This window comes from Lycium barbarum, chromosome 12 (assembly GCF_019175385.1).
Source record: "Lycium barbarum isolate Lr01 chromosome 12, ASM1917538v2, whole genome shotgun sequence".
Classification (NCBI taxonomy): Eukaryota; Viridiplantae; Streptophyta; class Magnoliopsida; order Solanales; family Solanaceae; genus Lycium; species Lycium barbarum.
The window spans coordinates 72,195,124-72,217,667 of NC_083348.1; the positions used below are offsets into that span (position 1 = coordinate 72,195,124).

Here is a 22,544-nt window from a genome sequence, read left to right on the forward strand (position 1 = left end):
GATATAATTAACTTCATTCTCCATCACCCATATCATTATAACAATCTCAAGTCAACAATCCAAAACTCTAGCATAGTTCATATAATCCTCTTTATCAAACTCATTTACTATTCTCCCAAGAACTCATCAATTCACAACTATACATGATTAGAGAGTAGAAACATTACCTTTTTGAAGTCCAATCCTCTTGAATCCGGGTTCTAGGGTTTCCACATCCAACAAAAATGTTCCAATCCTAACTCTATGGATTAGAAGAGTTTACTCAAGTTAGAAAGGGATTAGGGACTTAAATTCAACCTAGAATCATGATAAAAACTTACCTTGGAAGATCTTGAGGTTTGGGACTTGTTCTCTATGAGTTTAGAGAGAATTTTCGTGAATGGGGGCTGGGGAAATAAACCCCAAACCCCAAATATAACAAAAAAACGCGTAAACCCGACTTTTGACCCGAAATCGACCTGTTTCGCGATGGTTCCGCGATGCGGGTACATCGCGCAACATTCTGCAACTAAAACTTAGAGTTGCGCGATCGGTCCACGAAGCGGGACCATCGCGCGCGCTCTCACGCGCTCGAGAAGCGACGGGTGTCGGTTCTGCACGGTGTTCGGTAAAATAGGCATAACTTCTTGTACACAGCTCTGTTCAAGACCCATAATATACCGTTGGAAATTTATTTCAAAGGGCTACAACTTTCTTCAAGGAAGTTTTCCCAAATTCCAAATTAATAGAGGGGTTATGATCGTTGGAAGTAAGACCTTCTATAAACTCACTTGCAAACATGCCCCGTAGAGTGGCTTCCAACTTTTCTTTGCCCAAAGACATTTCTTATGACTTAATTGGTTTTCAAAACACTTCCTATAACCCTCATATTGGTTTCATTATATTATCATCTTATGAGTCAAACTTTCGCCCGAAGCTACGAGGTGTTACAGAACCTATACATGATATCTTCAATGACCTTATTTCTAAAAGTACCAAAGCTTATAGTTCCTGATGTTCTTATGATATCATTGAGCTCGCTTCATGACTATAAATGTTATTCATTATTGTTGATCTCATCTTATGATCTTGTTCCTTCAAGGTGAGATATGTTCATGATGATAGTTCCATAATGTTAATCGGAGGTTTACCGACCTTATGTCACTCCGATGCGTTTAGAAATGTGCACATAGGTAATGTCTTGTGGGACATAAATAGAGTACGAGCAGAGGATCCCCAATAAGGTATTTGATGCTAGAAGATATGCTTATGATTGATCTCAGAATCTGGTTAATGTTCAGTTAAGTAGTAAGAGGTCCTTATGGCCCAGAACTGTGCTTATAAGACTTATGTGATCGTGCATGCTATAACGGACAAGTGATGGCCATGAGAAGTATATAGAGATTACTCAGGGAGACAAGGTCATGATGGTGATTATAATTACGACTGGTCTACGACCAGTTGGGCAAATGTTACCACTGGGCTGCGGCCAGTTAGGCAGATATGTATTTTTCACTGGTCTACGACCAGTTGGGCAGTTATGTATTTACCACCATGCTACGGCTGGTTGGGCAGTTATTACCACCGAGCTACGGCAGGTTGGGCAGTTACCACTGATCAGTCGGGCAGTTGCGCTCTACCGTCAGGCGATAATCGGTCGGGCAGTTACCACTGATTAGTTGGGCAGATAACACCCGGATGATATATGATACGTAGTTCAGGATCACAGTATTATATATAGATGTAGTTAAAGATATGAAAGTATAAAGGGACATGCGTACAAGCTTCTCATTAGTAAGTCAAAAGTGCAAAGTTGATGCTTATCTTTCCTTCCTACAACATATATATATTTATTATACTACATTTCCGCCTTATATACTCGGTACATTATTCCTACTGACGTCCCTTCTTGTGGACACTACGTTCATGCCCGCAGGTGTAAACAGACTGGACAAGGATCTTCCCCAGTAGGCTGCTTTCAGGTACCAGTTTTGATTGGTGGGCTCCATTTCTTCCTGGAGCATTGCCGAGTCTGGGTCCTATATATACTGTGTTAAGGATATGTCAGGGGCCCTATCCCGACTTGTATACTTCAGTCAGGTTCGTAGAGGCTTTGCAGACAGTGTCTTGTATACCGCTTAGTTATGTCTTGCCAGTTGTTATATCGGATTCATGGGCCCATTGTGTGTATATATATACTTATGCATGATATTATGTTGGTATTTAGCCCCTTGGTCTTGTTTTGTCGTTTGAGACATAGAGGATGCGAGTTATAAGTTGGTTCGCTCGGTTTTCGTACGATGCCAGTGTCAATCACGCCTCACCAAGGTTGGGGTGTGACATTTTGGCTCCGCCGCCGACTATAAATGATCATAATAATAGACAGGGCGAGGCAATTAATCTTTCTTCCAACGATGAAGTTTGAACAAGTACTTATGAACATTCATTGAAGTCACACGGGGGGGAGTGTAAAAAAAAAGATCACTCTTTCGAAATAAAATCGAGTACTAGCTATTAGACTGAGCCATCCCATTATAAGCAAAAGGGCAATAACCAAACAGTAAACACCTCATTTTCGGTTTATTTCTTACCAAAATACTTTCCCCTTGTCATCTACCTTGCACCTCCCATCACTTAATTCACCAAAGATTTTGTTTTGTAGTTCATTGCAAATGTCATATGGCCTTTTCTATCGGTGATCAGGAAGGAGTAACACAATGAATAAACAAATAAAATACATGTGAACTTTTTAGGGTCATCCTTTCCTACTCAAATTGTAACCAATCATACTTGGAGCAGATCATTTTCTCCCAATTTATAAAATAATGAAGAATTTAAGTTACATACGGTGATAGTGACACACCATACTGTAAATGAAATAGAAGAATGGCACTCAGACTTAACAACAATTATCATCAAAGAGACACTACAACATTATGTAAATATAGCTAGGAATTTTTAGCTAAATATATGAAAATTGTGGCTAATACCTAGCAACCGCCACACAAATTGAAATTCCATGGCTATTTACAATTTCGTAAGATATCTACAAAAATAAATTGGCACTAATTCCTCATATAGATGCTAATCGTGGCAATAGTTATCCAAATAGCTACACATTTATTATTACAATAAAATTTTATAGCTAATTGTAAGTTTTTGCCACGCGTTTAAAATTACCGTAGCAATAGTAACCTTTTAGTCACAATAAATTACTTGAAGCAAAATGTTGTAGCTAAATAGATATTTTTGCTTTAAGTTATAGTAATAAATTGTGGCAATAGTTGAGTTAATTCCCTAAATGATCATTCAACTTTTGGGAATTGCCTCAGAAAGTCATTTTTCTTTCTTTTAGGACAAGAATATCATTCAACTATAGCTATTTTTCTCAAAAAATACAAAGCACCACAAAAATCTCATTGTTTTCTAGTTGGCATGTCATGTCATATTAAAATTCCACTTTTTAATACTCGTAGACTCATTTAACTCATATACACCCATTTAATTCATGTATTATGCCCAAAAAATCACCCGGTTGAGAAGACCCAAAGATAAGTATAGTAATTTTTTTTAATGACCCGGTTAAAAAGATCAGAAACCACCGCAACACTGAAAAAAGGGTTGTCATATTGTTATAGGCAAGACGTATAAGATTGTATAACTAGCATCTTACAGTTACATACTTCTTATTTCGTTATGATTATGAACAAATTTTTATTTTCGTTCCTTAGCTTATATAACACCTATTTGACTTCTTCGAGCCATTTCTTCACACATTAGATTTTATAGACATTAAAAATATTTTTAAAAGAAATCTTTTTTTATTACCTTTAATATTTGAACTTTTCAGTACATGTTTAAAGTATCACAAAAATATAATGGGAAAGCAATCTTTTAAAGAACAGATAAGCCATGCTGTTTTTTTAACTGGGTCATTAAAAAAATATAAACGACTTTTTATTGAGTTTTTCTAATCGGGTCATTTTCAGGTGTAACATATAGGTTAAATGGGTGTATATGAGTTAAATGAGTCTACTATTAAAAAAAAAGGCTTTAATATGACATAGCATGTCAACTAGGGAGAGAATGAGACTTTTGTGGTGTTATATATTTTTTGAGGAAAATAACTATAGTTGAATGATATTCTTGTCTTAAAAGAAACAAAAGTAATCTTCTGAGGCAATTCTCAAAACTTGAATGACCATTCAGGAAATTAACTCGGCAATAGTTACCCAAATAGCTACAAGTTTATTGCTACATAAAATCTTGTAGCTAACTGTAAGTTTTGGCCACACGTTTAATGTTACCTTTGCAATGGTAACATTTTTTAGCCACAATGAATACTTGAAGCAAAACGTTGTAGCTAAATAGATACTTTTGTTTTAAGTTATTATGATTTGTGGCAATAATTACCCGAATAGCTATCATGTTCTGCATAATTTAGGATTAGCAAATATGTATGTTTTGTATGATTGGTATTATTGATAGTTTTTAAAATTTATGGATATAAATAAATATTTCATGTTTTCCGAAACAAAAAGTGATAGGAGTATGAGCCTGTTTGGATGAGCTTAAAAAAAAAACAGCTTATAAGCTGCTTTAAATAAGCTAAGCCAAACGGACCTAATTAATTTTTTGTGAGCTGGCCAGCCAAACACTCGAAAAAGTTAAAAACAGCTTATAAACTGTTTTCAGCAACTTATAAGTCAATCCAAACGAGCTCTATATATATTTTGAAAAACTATGATCAAACACATTTTCAAAATTTGAAAATTTCACCCAAATCAAGTTTCTCAATTTTTTTTTGAAAATCTATAGAGTGTTTTGCCTATTTAAACCGAAAAAAAAAAGAAGGTGTTTTTTCCAATTTGGATTGTTCTTTTTTCCCTCCTATTTCTTTTCCCTTCAACAACAAAACCCTAGCTTTACAAAAACACTGTGTTTTCTGGAGATTAACTTACTATCTGGGAGGTAATTTTCCGCAATGCTTTTTTCATTTTTAACTTGTTACTAACCTGAAAAAGTAACTCGTGAATTTTGGTTTACCCCAAAATGCAGGTTTTACTTGGTGTGCTTCAAGGGATAGAGGATTTTGATTTAGGTAAGTAATAACTTTAACTTTGTTACTTTTCCCCTTTTGTTTATGACTGATATTTCATGACTAATTGTGTGTGTGTGTTTAATCTTTGCCTAAACTACTTAAGTATTTTCCCCCCCACATGTTGTATATCTCAAGAATTCTGGCCTTTTGCTTTGGGAAATCTTAATTAGCAGTTCCTACAATCTAAAAAGTTCATGAAATTTACTTGGATTTTGTTTTTTGGGAAGTTGAAATTTTGAAGATAAATTTTCAAAGTCTGATTGAATTTCATGGCCAAACAGATAAATTTTCAAATCTGATCCAGAATATATGGCCAAACCCTAGCTTTGTCATGCTTTAATGATTTTCCTGTAATTCGTCTCTTGCATCTCTCGTCATTAAGTATCAGTCTTTTACTTTTTAAGTGAATCATTGATTGTTATGATTTGCTTCATTTGCCTACTTGTCAAAAAATCTTTTATCTTTTTAATCTACTTAACATTTAGAGGTTTTAAAGCAGTGTTTTGGACGGCGCGCGGCGACAAGGGCCTGCCTCGCCTTCGCCTTTTTGAAGTGCGGCGCCAATAAATACCAAAAAAATTAAAATATTTAATTGCATATATAAATAATCAAAATCTCACTAGCAATAACATATTAGCAAATATTTCAATTCAAAAATTAAAAGTAGATAGTAGATACTAAAAGTTTAGAACTTGAATAAGTCAACGACTCAATAATTATTGAACAGAAAAAACAGTCACTGCCTCACTGGCAGTTGAGAAAAAAAAAACAGAGGAGAAAATAGAAAAAGAAAAAAACAGAGGAGAAAAAACAGAAAAAGAAGAAGAGAATAGAAGAAGGAAAAAAAAATTGCTGAAGTCGCCGGAAAAAAGAAGAAGAACAGAAGAAGAAGCAGAAGAAGAAAACAGAGGAGGAAGAAAGAAGAAAAACTGAAGAAGGAGAAAGAGAGCGTACCTGAAAAGCTTGAAGGAGAAGAGGGGAGAAGGCAAAAAAAACCCTAGCCGTTGTTTTCATTTAAGTCTTCAACTTTTAATTGCTTTTTTATTTTTAATACCCACTGTCGCCTCGGCGCCATTAGCGCCTTTTGAAGGTGAGCTCGCCACAGCCCTAAAAGGCGGCATCGCCATGCCTCTCGCCTTTGGCGAGATGGCGCTCGCCTTTCACAACACTGTTTTAAAGACATTGGTGTATAAGGGTTTTGAATTAAATACAATGTTATTGCAAGCTGGATCTCCTAACAAATTCATTTTTAGCTTAGGTCATGAGACCTTTTTTTTTCTAGTTATTTTAATGATGTGCTTGGCTTTTTCTGACACATTCTGTCTGTTTATCTTTTCTGCTAAGAGTTGTCTTAGGAATTTTTATGTTAAGGATAACAATTTTGAATGTTTCAGTTTCATGCTAAGATGCTAGTGTCAAGATGTTTGAGAGTTTCTTATTTCCTTATTGGTTGACATTTTTACTTCGTGACTACATAATCAATCTTTTCATCTTAGTCTTGATAATGTATTAAATGTTTCCATGTTCTGTCTGAAGCTAAGTTCCCATTTTTATTCTCTGTCTATTTAACTCAATTCATGAGTATGTGATTATCAGAATTACTAAAATATCCTTCAATATGAGGTATAGGTTCATCTTTTCCAATATTCATGTAAGCACCCTGCCGATATTCCTCTGCTTCCTTGCATTTGCAAAACAAGGCACTCACCCTCTGGCTGCTCTCCGCAATTTCCATTGCAAAAAATGTCGAGGTTTGATTATCCAACACTCCCCCGACAAGACATCATCGCTGTATTAGCCGATAATCAAATAGCCTCCATCTCCGACGAGGATCTCCTCAAACCCACTGCCGACTTTGTCACCAACCTCTACTCCAGCATTCTTGTCTATGTCAACACTTTCCAGGATGATCATGACCAGGTGGATTTTTTGGCTCTGGAGCAGCTTGAGAACCCCGATCTTCATGTTGACTCTTCTCGGGCCATGAATTTGTTTCATAAGATAAGGGAGATGTTGGCTGCTTTGGAGTGTCCCGAGATATTTACTCTCAGGGATTTGATCAAGCCTGAGCCTGATCGCACCAGGTTCTTCGTCGGAGCCATCCTCAACTTTTGTCTTCACAGAGACACTAAGTTAAATGCTATAAGACCGATTGTGGAAGATCTGACTCTCATCGATGAACAACGGCTATCTTTGGAGGCTAGAATATCTCAGTTAAATGAAGAGATTGCAGATCAACATGAATCAAGAGAAAGGGAGATGCCTCTGGTTCAAGAAATAGATTCTAATGTTAAGGAACTGAGGCAAACAATTTCTGGTCTTAACAATCACCAGATGTCCTTGAAGGCCTCAATAAGAAAACTTAAGGAGAGGGCTAAAGAGATGGATGAGAAGATTTCTAGTGCAGACTTTGCATTGGTACAAGCAGTTCAGGACAATGCCAATTTACGTTCTAAGATTGTCCAATCACCGGATAAGCTTCAGAGAGCACTGGAGGAAAAGAAATCATTTCAAGTTGAGACAAGGAATGCTGAAAGAGCAGCAATGCAGTCCTTTCAAAATAAAACTGCAATTCTTGAGGTTTATACAAAGGCTTACAAGAAAATGTCCAAGAACTTCAATCAGATGCAGGCTATACAGGAGCAGGTTAACTCAACCAAATCTATTGAGAAAGATGTTAAGGTTCTCAAACTGAAGTTGAGTGACGAGGAAGTACTGGAAAAATCCCTTGAAGCTAAACTAGTTGAAAGGCAAGGAAAAGCAGACCAATTTGAAGAATTAAGAAAGCAATTAGAGAAAGAAAGAGATCTTAGTTATGAGGAGGCTGCCAAAGAATTGAAAAATGTAAAGTTGGAAGTGGAATCAAAGAGGCACGGTCTTGAAGCAAGGCAGAATGACTTGGAAGGTGTGCTTGCAGAGGTGGATGCAATAAATGAAAAAATTAATTCAGTAAGGGAGTCTGGAGCATCTAAATGCCAAGAATTGGGCCGTAATTGCGAAGAAGTTGTAGCAGAGTTTTATCGTCACTCAAACTCAATCAGAGACTTGCTACCGCACATTGAAGTGGACCAGGCAGTTGTTGAGAAAAGGAGCTGATCTTTTATTATATCATTACAGTGAAGTAGAGCCGTCCTACAGTTACAGTTCGGAAAGAGTGGGAAAAACTTTCATGACTCAGTTTAAGATCTACAAACATGTAAGGCATGGGTTGTTGCTCAATCTGATTTCTGATACAGTTATGTCTACAATTGTCTATATTTTTATACAGTTTGTCTAAAAGGTTCATCTTTTCCTTTCTTTTTGTCCACCTCACTTTTAGAGGCTTTAGAATTTTCGGTCTAATTTATACAGTATTATTAGTAAAAAGAATGGAAGAGAGAGCAAGCTTCTTAGGATGTCATGTGTTGATCAACTGTTACAAGTTCAACTTCAGTTTTCAGAAACTAAGTTGCTCTTTATCACCGATGTAATATGCACAGTGCTCCGACTAAAACATCTGCTGTTGGAAAAATGTAGTTTTGGTGCTCTGGCTAAAAAAATCAGTTTTTGGCATAAATATCAGGTTATTTCACCAAGTCATATACAGTATTTTTTATGACCTGAAGTGGCAAATCCGGCTAGTGTGACTTTGTAAAAGAGCCTATAAATTGAGTGATTTTATTAATATAAAACTAAGTTAAGTGACTCTGCTAAATAATTTTATTTTCAAAAATATACAGCTTTTGAAAATATTTATGCCGTGAAGCTCAATATACAATATTATACAACAATATACTTGGGGAAAAACATTATGCATAATGTATCAGCCTTGTATAAAGTGTATAAAAGGTGTTTATACACAATTATAGGCTAAATCGGGTGTTTATACACAAAGTATGGGCTACATGGCGTAAATATTTTAAAAAATAGACAGAGCATAATTTTCCTTTCACATACTTGAGTGACCTTTTGAGAAATTTATTCTCAGTTTGAGCAAACAGGACCTGAGTAGACTTGCCAGCTTACTGTCTTTGTATAATTTGCTGTCTAGTTTTTCCTTTAAGAGTTTGAGGGCTCCAATACGGATAAATTTACCACGACCTTACAGATAAATTTGAATAGGAATTAATTAAATTATATACACGACAGTATGAATTTTGATATTAAATTTGATAGTCAAATGCAATCGATCAAGAAGAAGAATAATGAAAATTAAACTTCATTAGCTAAGAGCTACCATGTCCAGCTTGTACAACAAAGAGAAGAAAAACAGATTACAGTATAGAATTTTTCGGTTCTAGAAATTCCCAAACTGTAAATGCAATAGAAGAATCATGCTCAGACTTGAAAACAATTATCATCAAAGGGAAAAAGATGTCATTTCCCATTTCATTCAGAAAAGACTGCCTAAGGCCTTGGCTTTCTCCCTTAGAATAAATTTTTGTATCTTGCCTGTTGAAGTTTTTGGGAGATGTTGAAATATGACTGTTCGAGGTGCCATGTAATGAGGCAAGTTATCCCTGCAGAAGTTGATAATTTCTTGATCACTAACGTTATTACAACCATCCTTCAACTTCACAAATGCACAAGGTGTCTGCCCCCAGTGATTATCTGGTCGCGCGACTACTGCTGTTTCAAGAACTGCTGGATGACTATACAAAACTCTTTCCACCTCTACTGTGCTTATATTTTCTCCTCCAGAGATTATGATATCTTTCAATCTGTCCTTAACTTCTAAGTATCCATCAGGATGTTTAACAGCCAAATCACCACTATGAAACCATCCACCTTTAAAAGCTTCCTCTGTTGCTTCTAAATCATTTAAATATCCACTCATTACAGTATTCCCTCTAAACATAATTTCACCAATTGTCTTACCATCTTCTGGTACTTTCTCCAATGTGAGAGGATCCATTACATCCACTGACTCTGAACAAAGATGCTGCACCCCTTGTCTTGCTTTCAATTTGTACTTCTCATTTGGTGGCATGGAATCCCACTCAGGCTTCCACAAACAATATGTAGCTGGACCATATGTCTCTGTTAGTCCATATAAGTGATGTACTCGAAATCCGAGTTCCTCCATTTTGGAAAGGATTTGTGGAGGTGGTGGTGAACCACCTGTCATTATGTTAACCTTGTGAGGAAGTGGTTTTCTGTCACTTACAGGCGAATTCACAATCATGTTCATAATAGTTGGTGCCCCACTCATGTGTGTGACATCGTGCTCTGCTATATTTTCAAATATGAGTTTTGGAGAAACCTGTCTGAGGCAAATGCTGGTGCCACCAAGTGCTGCTAGACCCCAAGTCAGGCACCATCCGTTGCAGTGAAACGTTGGAACGGTCCAAAGGTAAACAGGCCATGAACTCATTTCATGCAGCATAAATGTAGCAATGGTATTGAGATATGCACCTCTGTGATTGTAAACGACTCCTTTGGGTCGCGATGTCGTTCCAGAAGTATAGTTAACACTAATAGGATCAAATTCACTAATCGGCCACCTTACAGCGAATTCGCTGCTCCCACTTTTCAGGAGGCTTTCGTATTCATGAGAATTCGAATTAACAATAGCAGGAGAAGAATTGTCAGATTCAGATATTAGAACAAGAAGAGGTGGTATTACTTTTTCGTTAGCAAGAATATCTAGTGCTCCTTGAGCAAGTTGGAGCAATTGTTGATCCACAAATATGACCTTTGCTTCTGAATGCCTGAGCAGTACTGATAACATATTTGAATCGTGGCGTGTGTTTAATGTACAAAGAACTGCTCCAGCCATTGGTACTGCAAAATGCAGCTCTTGCATTGCGTATACATTTCGGGCCAACGTTGCAACCTGCAGAATAATGTCAATTCTATGAAAATGGCAAAGTAAACCATTTAAATTCCCAACTTCAGTCTAATAGAAAAGGTTTGAGCCAAAATTATTGTTACTGTTAAAGAAAGAGCTCACCACACCAATATCTAAAGATACATTTAACCTGTTGGAACTAGTACAGTTATTCCTAGTATGTTTACCAACCTATATCAAAGGAAACACAAACCCCACAATTCATTTGTGTGGCTCGCCAGTGGCGGATCTAGGATTTTCATTCAGGGTGTTCGGAAAAAACAATTGAATCACTTGAGCTAATTTTTTGTATTTGTTCAGGGTGTTCAAAAGTTAATACATGTACATAAACACAGAAAATTTACTCTAAATATACACTGTAATTTTTTGCCCAGGGTGTTCGGGTGAACACCCTGGGCAATGGCTGCATCCGCCCCTGTGGCTCGCAAGTCAGAGGTCGGTTCAAGATTTGAACTTTATGGGTTCGAGATGCCACTGAATCCGTCAATCATTTGAGTTACTGGTAGATTTCTTAATACATAAGCAAGGTTTGAGTCAAATTAAAGCTATAGGCTTCGAATGAACCCGTAGATTATACTGTACACCCTCCCCTGTCACGACTTTACTTCCATTAAATAACATAAATGCATGAATCATTATAAGAAATAGGGCCTGAACTTCAAGCTCTCAAGTACACTATGAAACATCTATGTAATTCAAATTATCCGGTTACCAAGTTTAGTGAAGTGCCAAAAATTGCCTACTGCTATCAATAGCATTTGAAGTTAAATGCAGCCAGCATAATTAACTAAACTACTACTATTTAAGTACGCCAAATTTCTAAATATTCTCTACTTAATTAAGGAGCAATCTCAAACAAAAGGGGAGCATACCAGATGGCAATGAATGGTTTACCTAAAAAGAAACCAAAACAACTACAGTATATGTATTCCCCTTTTTTTCAGTTTTGTGTTTGGTCGCTTGACCTGTAAATTCAATCAATATGTGTTTAACAAGAATAGAACAAATGTGCGGGAAGATCTTTTATCTACTGAAATATCCTTATAGGAATTTTCTCAAGGATGCATGAAATTATCCAACAACAACAACAACAACAACCCAGTGAAATTCCACATCGTAGGGTCTGGGGAGGGTAGAGTGTACGCAGACCTGACTCCTACCAAGGTAGGACGGTTGTTTCCGAAAGACCCCCGGCTCTTGCATGAAATTATCCATTTCTATTAATCTAACAGTCTTACTTCATATACCCTTTCGAGTTTAATCATATCTTAATAATTTAAAAACAAATAAATGATTCTTTAAAAATTCAAATTTAAATTCAATATAGAAATAATAGAATACATAAATCAATACGGAGCCTAGACAATGATATGCTAAGTTTATTTTTATTCACAGAAAACACTATCACAATCGGGAAAGACGTGAACCTAATGATTTTTGTCTTGAAACCTAAAAGAACAAGAGGATTGACGTATTTCAACAATAAAAATATCTGATAAAAATTAAAGTGACCATACAAGTAAAAATAAGATAAAATAAAATGAATCCTCCATAATACTTATTGTCTGCATGCATACCGCATGGGCGGAGCTAGGGTACGGCAAGAGGTTCATTCCTTCATCGAAAAATTATATCGTACTTACGAGGTCAAAATTATTTTACGTATATATAGTAGGTGTTGAATTCCCTTGATTTCTTCGTATGTTTACTTCTTTATATTTTGAATTCCCCTAGTGAAAGTCTTGACTCCACCACTATGCATATGTGTTTGTACATGCCGGTTTGGTTTGTTTGTTTTGTTCTTTTAATACCAACCCAAATACTCTTCTTCTTTTAAGTCGGTTTAATTCAAGTTTCCGGTTCGATTAGGTTTTTTTTTGTACACCCCTAGACTTGTATTCTAAGAGGTCGTCAAGAAATTACTCTTTTGAAAAAAGTGTTTGCTACACACTTCAAGGCTTCATCTTTGTAATCTTATTTTCTAACAGAAAATGGGTTAGAATGAAGAAACTTACAACATCCCCACGAGAAATCCCAAGCTCAGACAATGCAGAAGCAAGCTTTATGCACCTAGCATGTGTCTCTTCCCAAGTATACTTCATAGAAGGTCCATCAATGATGGAAGTTCTTCCTCTAAACACATTTGCTGCTCTCTCCAAAAAACTTATGGGTGTCAAAGGAACATAATTAGCAGAACACTTGAGCAAACCCTCCATGGATCGCGATGACTCGGTTTGATGAGGATCCATTGAAACCTGGCGCGTGTAGTGGCGAGGCCTCTGAGAGCTTGTGGGTTGAATTTGAACTGAATTGGTCTTATATATAAAAGTTTTTGCCAATCCTGAGTGACTCATGGTGATGGTGAAGAAGAAAGTCAGAGGGAAGAATAATATTGAAGATTAGCATGCACCTTTCAGAACTCACATATATCTGTATTGGCAAATGATAATGCTAAGACCAGATTACAGTTGGCAAAGCAAAGATAACTTGTATTGAGTATTTCTTGTTTCTTTATCGTGATGGCAATGTCGAGTATTATAAACCAGCAATTAAAACTCAAACGTGAGCTGCACCGGATATGATGGGATATTGGGATTGCAGCGATAAGTCAACCAGAAAGTTTACTCAAATGAGCATACCTTTGGGTGAATAAGCCTTCACATCAGTATTTTTATATATCTGATGGAGATCTCCTTTTAAGCAAACTTACCATATCATATCCTGGCATACACTCGAATTGGAAATAATGGAGTAACAAATTACTATACTAGACACCTAGATAGGTTCTTTGCTTGAAGTGGAAGCTAACGAGCTTAAACAATAGCAAAAACGATAACGTAAATACAAGAGCAAAGAAATATCATTTCACTAACCATGGAAAAATGAATATAAAGGAATGAAATGAGAACGAAAGCAAGAAATAAAAAAGGAAGTTGCACAACACATGGTAGAATAAAATAAAAGCAGAACTAATAAATAAATGAAGAAGAAGAAGAAGAAGAAGAAGATGTTTCCCACTACTCACAGAGAAATAAAAATAATAATAAAAATAACAAAATTCAAAGAGATTAAACAAAAAAATGGGCCAAAACATCACCACGAAGCAAAATTCCTTCAAGTAATATGGACAGAGCAGATCCTTTACAGGTTTTTATGCACACGGCATAGACAACAATCATGCATCAATTTTCAATTTATTAACCGATGATAAAGATAATAAAAATTATAGCAGCAAAATTATAGGAAAGTTGGAACAAAATTGCAGCTGCTAAAAAAATAGGCCAACGGACAGTGAATAATTCTCCTGAACATTTGCTGAGTATCATTGCCGATTAGTCTAAAGCAGCTATAACTGCATCAACAACTTCTTGGGTGGTGCTATCCCCTCCAACGTCCTTTGTCCTGAATTTTCCCTCTGCTATAACACGTCTTACAGCAGTTTCTAAACGATCAGCAAATGATGGAAATTCAAGATGTCTCAGCATCATCGCTGACGACAGAAGAAGTGCCACCGGATTTGCTGTCTTAAGCTTCAATATCTTTTCGTTGCCAACATTCCCAGCTGAAGCACCTTGCTCAAAAACTGCTTGATCAGTGCCAACATTACCTGAGAAAATAACGGTCCTACATTATGTCTCATACCGCCTAATTCTTGAGGAAGAAACAGTGGGAATATTCTAATTGTTCCCTGAGAAACGCTATAAATGATCTGTAGAATAAACAAGGATGAGGCATTTTATCTTTCTTCCAACAACGAAGTTTGAAAAAGTACTGATGAGCATGTAGTAAAGTTTCACGAGAAGCAGGCACTTATAGAGGGTTTAACATATTATTTTTACGTTTGCTTATTCTTAGATCTCTAGTACTACCTGATTGTTTCTTTCACTTAGTTTATCTTATTATCTTGCTTCTGTTACTGCTTCTTATTACTGCTCCGTTTGCATCTCTCCTTGAGCCGAGGGTCTATCGAAAACAACCTCCCTACCTCACAAGGTCAAGATCTGCGTACACTTTACCCTCCCCAGATCCACTTGTGTGATCATACTGGTATGTTGTTGTTGTTGTATTAGCAACTAGTCAGAGCTGTCCCATAATAAGCAAAAGGGCACTAACCAATTCAGCAACCACCAAGGACCACCTCATAATGAAATGGATATCATTATAGGGGAAGGTTCTTTATTAGCACTTCTACTCAGTCATGGAGGAGGGGAGAAAAGAAGGGACGTAGAGGCTCAGGGTCAAGCATAACAATTGTTTACCCACACCAGCCTCATTTAGAAGTTGGAACTTACATAGCTAACAGAAAGATTAATCTCAAGAGATATCGAAACCACGAAATAATTGACCACCTACATTTATATTAGACATGCTAGCTGAGCAAACCAAAGAAAATGGAACGAAAAAACCAACACTGCATAAGGTAATTGAGCAGCAGTATCATTCCCTTGGAGCTACAGCAACCTGGGAGAGATGAAGTTAGCTGCACAGAGGATACCAGCAAGGCCTCACCAGTCACCAATAAACCTACTCAGGATGATGAACAGCGCAGTACACAAGACTTGTATCAGTGGCTGTACCATAGGAAAAATGGAAAGGAGACTATCTCAATTTCACCCATACACAGCTGTGACTTTCTTTCCTGATTTGTCAGCCAGAGGTAGTTAATTTTGTTCACCCACCTCTATTTCCTCAGCCCAAGCTAATTGTGATAACTTTTGTCTGCAGTCTTTATCCTTTCCCAAACTTCACTATCTCCACTGGTTGACAACAATCCCTAACGAAGTCCATGCGACCTCTACCTACACCTTCATCGGGTCAACATACTATTCATCTATACAAAAGGGAAAAAAAAATTGTATTTGAGACACGGAACTGGGCGTAGAATTTTAATTCCATTATTGCTGCCTCAGACGACTTATTCGTCTTTGGTTGAGGCCTTACAATATGGCCTTGATTTTGCACACCAGCATGCCTTTCTTTTCAATGGCAATTCTTTTTTTTTGTGGTTGAACCGGGCCCAATTACAAAAACTTCAGTTGTTAGAGGTTCTCTCCCTTATCCTGGCTGTGTTAGTTTCCCAGTTTGAATTCCCCACTTGTCCAGAAGTTGCTTGATTCATTATAGTTTTAAGGAAAATTTGTGAAATAGTGGTATCCACGGCTAGCCATCTTAATTTGTCAAAATTTGCATTTCACAGTGGCCTTCGCTCTGACGCCTTTTGTTCTGCACCCAAGTCATCATCTTAGACCAAATTGACAACAAGTATCTCCAATGGCTTCCCTCAAATGTCATCGTCGCCGCAATTTTCTTGTCTAAAGACCTAACACAATTCTAGCCTATCAAAGGTATCTCTTGTTTCTTGGAACTTTGTCCACTTCCAAATAACCACCACAAACATCTCCCTCCATTCAGACAGAATATTCATCACGGGTGCAACAGAAGCCCCATCTGTATAATCCGCAAGTCACTTGGTTTAGGCTTAGGCTGATGACAGGCCGGATCGGAGACCACCAGTCAAGGAAGAGCTTCTGACCTTCGAAATACCATTCAACAACCTTGATTCTCTAATAGCCTTCAAAAGGAATCCACAGAGGAAAAATATGGAATTCATCTTAGTGACCCATGTTTGCACCTATATCTACCCCTCCAACAAATGAGAGACCTCTGTTATGTGAGCTCCATTTTTAAAATTAACCATACGTTAAGATGATTTAATCCGTAGCGTATAAAAATTTCTTCTACTGAGATACCGCGATCCTCCTCTACTAATTTTGTGTGACTTTTGCTCACTTCTAGTCCTCAGAGAATCAACCTCTGCAAAAGACCTCTCTTCTAACCTAATGTGCATAAGGTTGTCTTACTCTGATACCCTTTTCCAGATGAATTTTCAATAGTTAGGTTATGTCTTCCCAGCCTAAGTCTGCTAATCTATGGCATGATTGTGTTTGGCCTCCTTTTGCCTAGCACGGATTGAATGAGAACATACCGAATAAGTGGTAGCTATAGTTGTAATCTCAATGTTGAAAGATTTCCATTACCTCTGCCTTTATTTCCCAGAACTTTGGATGCCAATCTGGTTATACTGCAAGTCCAACATATGATGCTCCTATCCACTGTATTCCTGATTATTCGTTTTCCTTTCAACTTCCTCGAATTCTATAAGATATTATTGTTCTATCCATTTAGAGCATTTATTGGATCAATTTTCTACTAAAGCTGTATAGCTAGACTTAAGTTACCAAGAAAATCAATCTACAACGAAGCTCGTTGTTTTGGCTGCCAGAAATTTAACAGATTTAATCACCGGAATTCTATTTTATGAAATGTGAGCTACAGAAGCCACCAAATTAAGGGTATCTTAACTTAGTGAAAATCTTTAGATCAAATTGCCTCTATAGGCAAAAAAAGAGTGCTGTGCCAGAAAATCAACTTAGCATAATAGAAGATATCTGAAAGATTTACCTCCTGGCATGACTCCTGTGCCACCAGCTAAGCCAGCAGCCGTATTTGCGATCAGATTTCCATAGAGGTTGGGAGTCACCTACATAATGGCAATGTGTTGTAGTTCAGCAACAAGCTTATCAGCTATGTCTCAAAATGAGGAGATAAGTAAAAAAGAGGCAGAATAAAATATTAAAGCTTGGTTCTGGATCGATACAGGAAAGCCGATGTCTCTTAATCTAAAATAACCACAATGAGACATGCGGGGGCCGGGGGGGTTGCGGAGGTGGGGAATATCTACCTTTGCAAATCTTAATGTTTTCCCATCCATAATTTTTTAATAAGGTAAGCTTTTATGTATGACTAGCAACAAGCTGGAACACTGAACCAGTTACAAGCTTCTGTCAGTTATAACAGAGTACACGTAAGGAGTTAAAAATAAGTCAAACATGGCCTCAACATCCAAGTAACATTTATAATTGCCATGCTATCCAAGAAAGAAAGCAAAAGTAAAATTTTGAACTTAAGACTATGTACATTCTCTTGTTTGTCTAAAAAAATTCTAGAGTTCCTCTCTCTCTAGGTAGTCCACCAAATAGCTGCCAGGACAGCATTCCATAATCTTGTGCGAATACCTCTCGGTCCCTGATATTCCACCCCTGTAGAAGTTCCAAAACAGTTCTAGGCATAGGCTGTTTGAGTCCCAGGAGAGTGAGAAACGTGTCCCACAGCTGAATAGTGGTCCTACAATGCAAAAATGAGCGATTTGCATCCTCCTGGTGCACTCAGAGAGGACACTTCTGCATATGACTAATGCCTTTCTCTTAAGTTGCACTGAGTGAGGCAAGCATTTTTTTTCTCACCAACCAAGCTCACTGATTCATCTTATTTACAAGAAAATCAAAGAGGCCACTCAAGGGAAATCCCAGGTGCAAGATTATCAAAGTTGTAGATGAAGGAGAAGGAAAAAGACATCAATATTTTCGCTGACCTTGTTATTTGGACTCTGTCATTTCATCACATCACTTGTCTCGACCACTACCAGTAAGAACATAAAAATAAGAGGTCAAAGGGTAGGCCTTTTAACTATGTAAGCAATTCAGTGAACATCCCAATTTCCAATATCATTTGTATGTCATTAGTTCATACCCGAGTACTATATGAACCCAATAGCAGCTTCAAGAAAGTCTCGAACTTCAAAATAAAGCAAATTATCCAACTACAGACAAACAGCAGATAGGACAAGCTCTCAGGCCTCAGCATGCCCATCCTCTCCTCAATGACTAAACTAAATTGATGACATCCACCACCTAGTTTTTCTTTTTTGATAAAGTTGGATGACACCACCAGATATCAGATGTATAAAGCAAGCTAGAATTTTAAGGACTATGTAAAGAGAAAAGCCAAGGAAGAATACCCCATACCATGACATCAAATTGTTCTGGCTTTGAGACAAGTTGCATGCAGCAGTTATCCACAATAATCTCCTCGTACTGTATATCTGGATATTTAGTTGCAACTTCCCTACAGGATTCTAAGAATAGACCATCTGCAAGTTTCATAATGTTGGCTTTGTGCACAGCTGTGACCTTCTTTCTTTTGTTTACATCAGCATACTCAAATGCAAATTTTGCTATACGCTCTGAACAATATTTTGTAATCACCTGCAAAAGGGAAAACATGAAAGTATAGGAAAGCAAGTTGTGGAACAGGAAAACTTTACAGAGGAGTTGATATAATAAGGACAACCACAGAGGAAAATTGATGAAGGGAAAAAGAAACTCCTTTTCTTAGAAGGATCAAGAAGCGGGCATATAAGAATATCATTTAAACCATATAGGAAGAAATTGGTAGCTATAAAGAAAGAATCTATAAAGAAACAATCACATGTGCATCTTGCTATGCTGGCCCATTTCTCTAACGTTTTGAACTGACCAGGTAAAGATAAGCTCTAACATGTAATTCTTCCTCATGCACAAACCAAGATCAAACAGGTTCAACTGCAGCTGACAACCTATACACTTCACTCAAGTAATTACATCATCTATCAAGCATATTCTATATATGGTAATAATGTAAAGGACATATAAAATGAAGAAGATACGCAATACTTCTGGCAAAATGCACTCTCCAGCCGAAGGTTGGAGCGCAAAGAGTATTCCCTATTTAATAAGGAAATGTGCACCGTGCAGCAGAACATGGGGCCTGCCATACTAATCTACTAAGGAACCAGTGCTTTATTGTACACCCTGCTGTCTGTCCTACATTGGCCCTTATACATATTACCCGACTAAGGGGCTACAAGATGATTATGATCAAAATTCTCAAGGATAAGTGCACATTGGGAGATGGCATAGCAGCATCCTTTTAGCAATTTGAGAATTCAAAATACCCAAACACACATAAGAGCCGCCTACAACTGCAATTCTACTTTCAGAAAAATGCTTTTTCATCTCTCCTTAAGCCGGGGGTCTATCGAAAACAGCCTCCCTACCCGTCAAAAGGTCGGGGTAAGGTTTGCGTACACTCTACCCTCCCCAGACCCCATCTGGTGGGATTACACTGGGTATGTTGTTGTTGGTGTTGTATTAAAATGGATACAACAATACGGCTGGAATATAGCTGGGAAGGAACAAGGCTTGTTTGAAGGACATAGATCTCCTATTTATACAGTAAAACATAGTTGTTTGCAGAATTTGTTCTTCTGGTGTAGAAGTAGTTCAATAGGGCAGTTTCAACCAATTAATGGATTTCCTAGATTTGTTAGGATGGAATGTCTACTAGTCTTTTTTCCTTTCCAGAGCTTTTTGTTGTTTTTTGTAACCTTTTAGTACCTTCTTGGTACCCTTTTAATAAAACTTTTACCTTGTCCAAAAAACAAAAGGAAACAATTGAGTACAACAACAAGAACTATGCCCCAATGCAAACAAGTTCGGGTTACCTATATAACTCCTCAATATCCATTCGTATCAGAACCCGCTTCATTCCAATAGTCAATAAATGCTCCTGACAAATACCTAAAGTTGTACCAGCATGACTCTTGGGATTTTAGCTTCCATTGTGTTTGTCTTAGCTAAACACACATGCATTCTGAGAGGTCTTTTGGACAACTTCCTAACTTGTCATTCTTTTGACACCTTCAATAGTCACCAAAATATAACTCCAATACAGCGCAAATTTTCACATAGGCATGAATAAGCAAAGATTATGAATCTTACAGACTTGCAATAACATAGAGTACTAAAATACTCCTTGGGTCCATTTTACTTGTCACTTTTTTTTTTTCACGTTCTTTAAGAAAACATTAACTAAAAGGATAATTTGACTAAATTATCCCTATTTATTCATTGATCTCAATTTAATACTACTCTCTTTTCACTATATTACTCTCTCCACATTTATTGAATAAGGGTAAAGGTGTAAACTACTCCCTCCGTTCTAAAATAAGTGTCACCTTAGCAAAATCACACCCATTAAGAAAGTATTAAATATAATGTGGAATTTACTAAACTACCCTTACTTATTAGATGTTTTATGAGAAACTGAGCAATATTGAAAATGACTACTTCTTTAATGCGAAGGGTTTAGTGCCATTTTTTATCTTGAATTCTTAAGGTGACAGCTATTTTGGGACAAACTGAGGGTGGTAAAAGTTAATTATATCTTGGTTTTCTAAAATGACAACTACTCAGTTTCAAAAAAAAAAAAAAAAAAAGACTACTACTCCCTCCATTCCATAATAAGTGACTCTTTTAGCTCATGCACACCCTTAAGAAATTACTTACTCCTAAAAAAATTATGAATATTTTTACTAACTTACCCCTAATTAATGCTTAGAAAAAGAAAAGTTATTTAATGATTCTTAATTATAGATAAGGGTAAGTTTGAAAGAATAGTATTAATTTCTTCTTGAAATCCGTGTCACTTGTTTTGAAACAAAATAAAAAGTCTAAAAGGTCACTTAATACGGAATGGAGGGAGTATTTTGGATGATCTATCTATTTATAGTAAGTAAAATAGACCTGAAGGAGTAACAAAATTCTAAAAAAAAAAAAAAAAATAGGAGTTACCTTAAGGCTCTCAACAACACCAGGAACAACCTCATGTTCAAGTCCAGCATACTCTCCTTCAGTATTCTCTCTAATCACAACAATATCCACATCTTCATGCCTTGTAGGCAAACCTGGAAAACTAACACAATGCACAATGGAAGCATACAAATCAAGCTCTTTCCTCATTTGCACATTCAATGAACTAACACCACCACCTACAGGTGTCCTTAACCCTCCTTTTAAACAAACTTTATTCTTCTTAATCGAATCAATTACTTCTTCAGGTATACACTTCATATCACCGTGTACTTCGTATCGCTCGAAATAAACGGGTGCTTTTAATGATTTCATTACTTGTTCGACTGATTCGGTTACTAGTGGACCAACGCCGTCGCCGGGGATTAACGTGACGGCGCGTGGAGACGCGTGGGAGAAACGGCGCGTGGTGGAGTGGTGGAGGAGTTGTTTTAGGATCGGGATGGATTTACGAGACATGGTTTTGTTTGATTTTTTATTGTAATTTGTGTGATGCGTTTTAGGTGAATGATTTAGCCATAATAGGGAAGTGATTAAGTGAAGAGAGTATATATTTTAGTGGGGGAAGAAAAAGGAAAAATGGAATTTTGAGAAGAAGGAAAGTAAGCAATGCGCGCCACATTTTGCGTGAACCGCTGAAGAATAGCCGGTTTTTCGAGAATCCGTCCTGACCAAACAGCATCTAATTCCATACGACAATCATAGTATTGTTGTCAAATTATGAATCCCTCTATTACAATTTACGTGAACTATTAGGGCTGCTTTGGTATACGAGTGATAAGAGACAAATAATCTCGGGATTAAAAGTGAGAGGTTGGAATAAAATTACGCTATAATTAATCCCATTGTAGTGTTGTATTATCTATATGGGAGAGGAATGAATAATTCCGAAATAACTAATCGCATAATAAGTAATCCTGGGATAACTTATTTCCAACCAAATGACCCTTTAGTATTAGTCTAACATGTGGTTCTTTAATCACGTTTTTCATACATTTTTTCTAAATTATATTTATTCCGTTTCAATTTATGTGAACCTATTTTCTTATTAGTCCGTGTAAAAAAGAATGACCCCTTCTATATTTAGAAACAATTTACTTTCATG

The 22,544-nt window shown here is 36.9% G+C and overlaps 3 protein-coding genes across 4 annotated transcripts; 1 reads left to right on the plus strand and 2 right to left on the minus strand.

Moving 5' to 3' along the window:
* Positions 1–4,823: 4,823 nt before the first annotated feature.
* On the plus strand, positions 4,824–8,475 carry LOC132623749 (kinetochore protein NUF2 homolog). Of its 2 annotated transcripts, none has more exons than XM_060338553.1 (3): positions 4,824–4,950; positions 5,038–5,080; positions 6,704–8,475. In XM_060338553.1, the coding sequence occupies exon 3, from the start codon at positions 6,824–6,826 to the stop codon at positions 8,174–8,176; it is 1,353 nt and encodes a 450-aa protein (XP_060194536.1). In that variant the 5' UTR covers positions 4,824–4,950; positions 5,038–5,080; positions 6,704–6,823; the 3' UTR covers positions 8,177–8,475. The 2 variants fall into 2 exon arrangements, with proteins under 2 accessions (XP_060194536.1, XP_060194535.1); XM_060338552.1 differs by having other exon boundaries at positions 6,710–8,475.
* A 797-nt stretch (positions 8,476–9,272) lies between these two features.
* Positions 9,273–13,867, minus strand: LOC132623748 (isovalerate--CoA ligase AAE2-like). Its single transcript, XM_060338551.1, has 2 exons — positions 12,926–13,867; positions 9,273–10,895 (listed from the first exon to the last, which is right to left on the minus strand). Exons 1-2 carry the CDS (start codon positions 13,262–13,264, stop codon positions 9,453–9,455), a joined length of 1,782 nt encoding a protein of 593 aa, XP_060194534.1. The 5' UTR covers positions 13,265–13,867; the 3' UTR covers positions 9,273–9,452.
* Positions 13,868–14,003: 136 nt separating this feature from the next.
* Positions 14,004–22,204, minus strand: LOC132623750 (isocitrate dehydrogenase [NAD] regulatory subunit 1, mitochondrial-like). Its single transcript, XM_060338555.1, has 4 exons — positions 21,422–22,204; positions 18,776–19,015; positions 17,373–17,451; positions 14,004–14,517 (listed from the first exon to the last, which is right to left on the minus strand). Exons 1-4 carry the CDS (start codon positions 21,896–21,898, stop codon positions 14,243–14,245), a joined length of 1,071 nt encoding a protein of 356 aa, XP_060194538.1. The 5' UTR covers positions 21,899–22,204; the 3' UTR covers positions 14,004–14,242.
* Positions 22,205–22,544: the final 340 nt, after the last annotated feature.

Coding starts and splice junctions, on each gene's coding strand:
- LOC132623750 (XM_060338555.1), bottom strand. CDS start 21,898: ATGTCTCGTAAATCCATCCCGATCCTAAAACAACTCCTCCACCACTCC. Junction 17,452..18,775: donor CAGAACAATTTGATGTCATG/GTATGGGGTATT, acceptor GCCATTATGTAG/GTGACTCCCAACCTCTATGG. Junction 14,518..17,372: donor CACAGGAGTCATGCCAGGAG/GTAAATCTTTCA, acceptor TTATTTTCTCAG/GTAATGTTGGCACTGATCAA.
- LOC132623749 (XM_060338553.1), top strand. CDS start 6,824: ATGTCGAGGTTTGATTATCCAACACTCCCCCGACAAGACATCATCGCT.
- LOC132623748 (XM_060338551.1), bottom strand. CDS start 13,264: ATGAGTCACTCAGGATTGGCAAAAACTTTTATATATAAGACCAATTCA. Junction 10,896..12,925: donor GGATTTCTCGTGGGGATGTT/GTAAGTTTCTTC, acceptor ATTATTCTGCAG/GTTGCAACGTTGGCCCGAAA.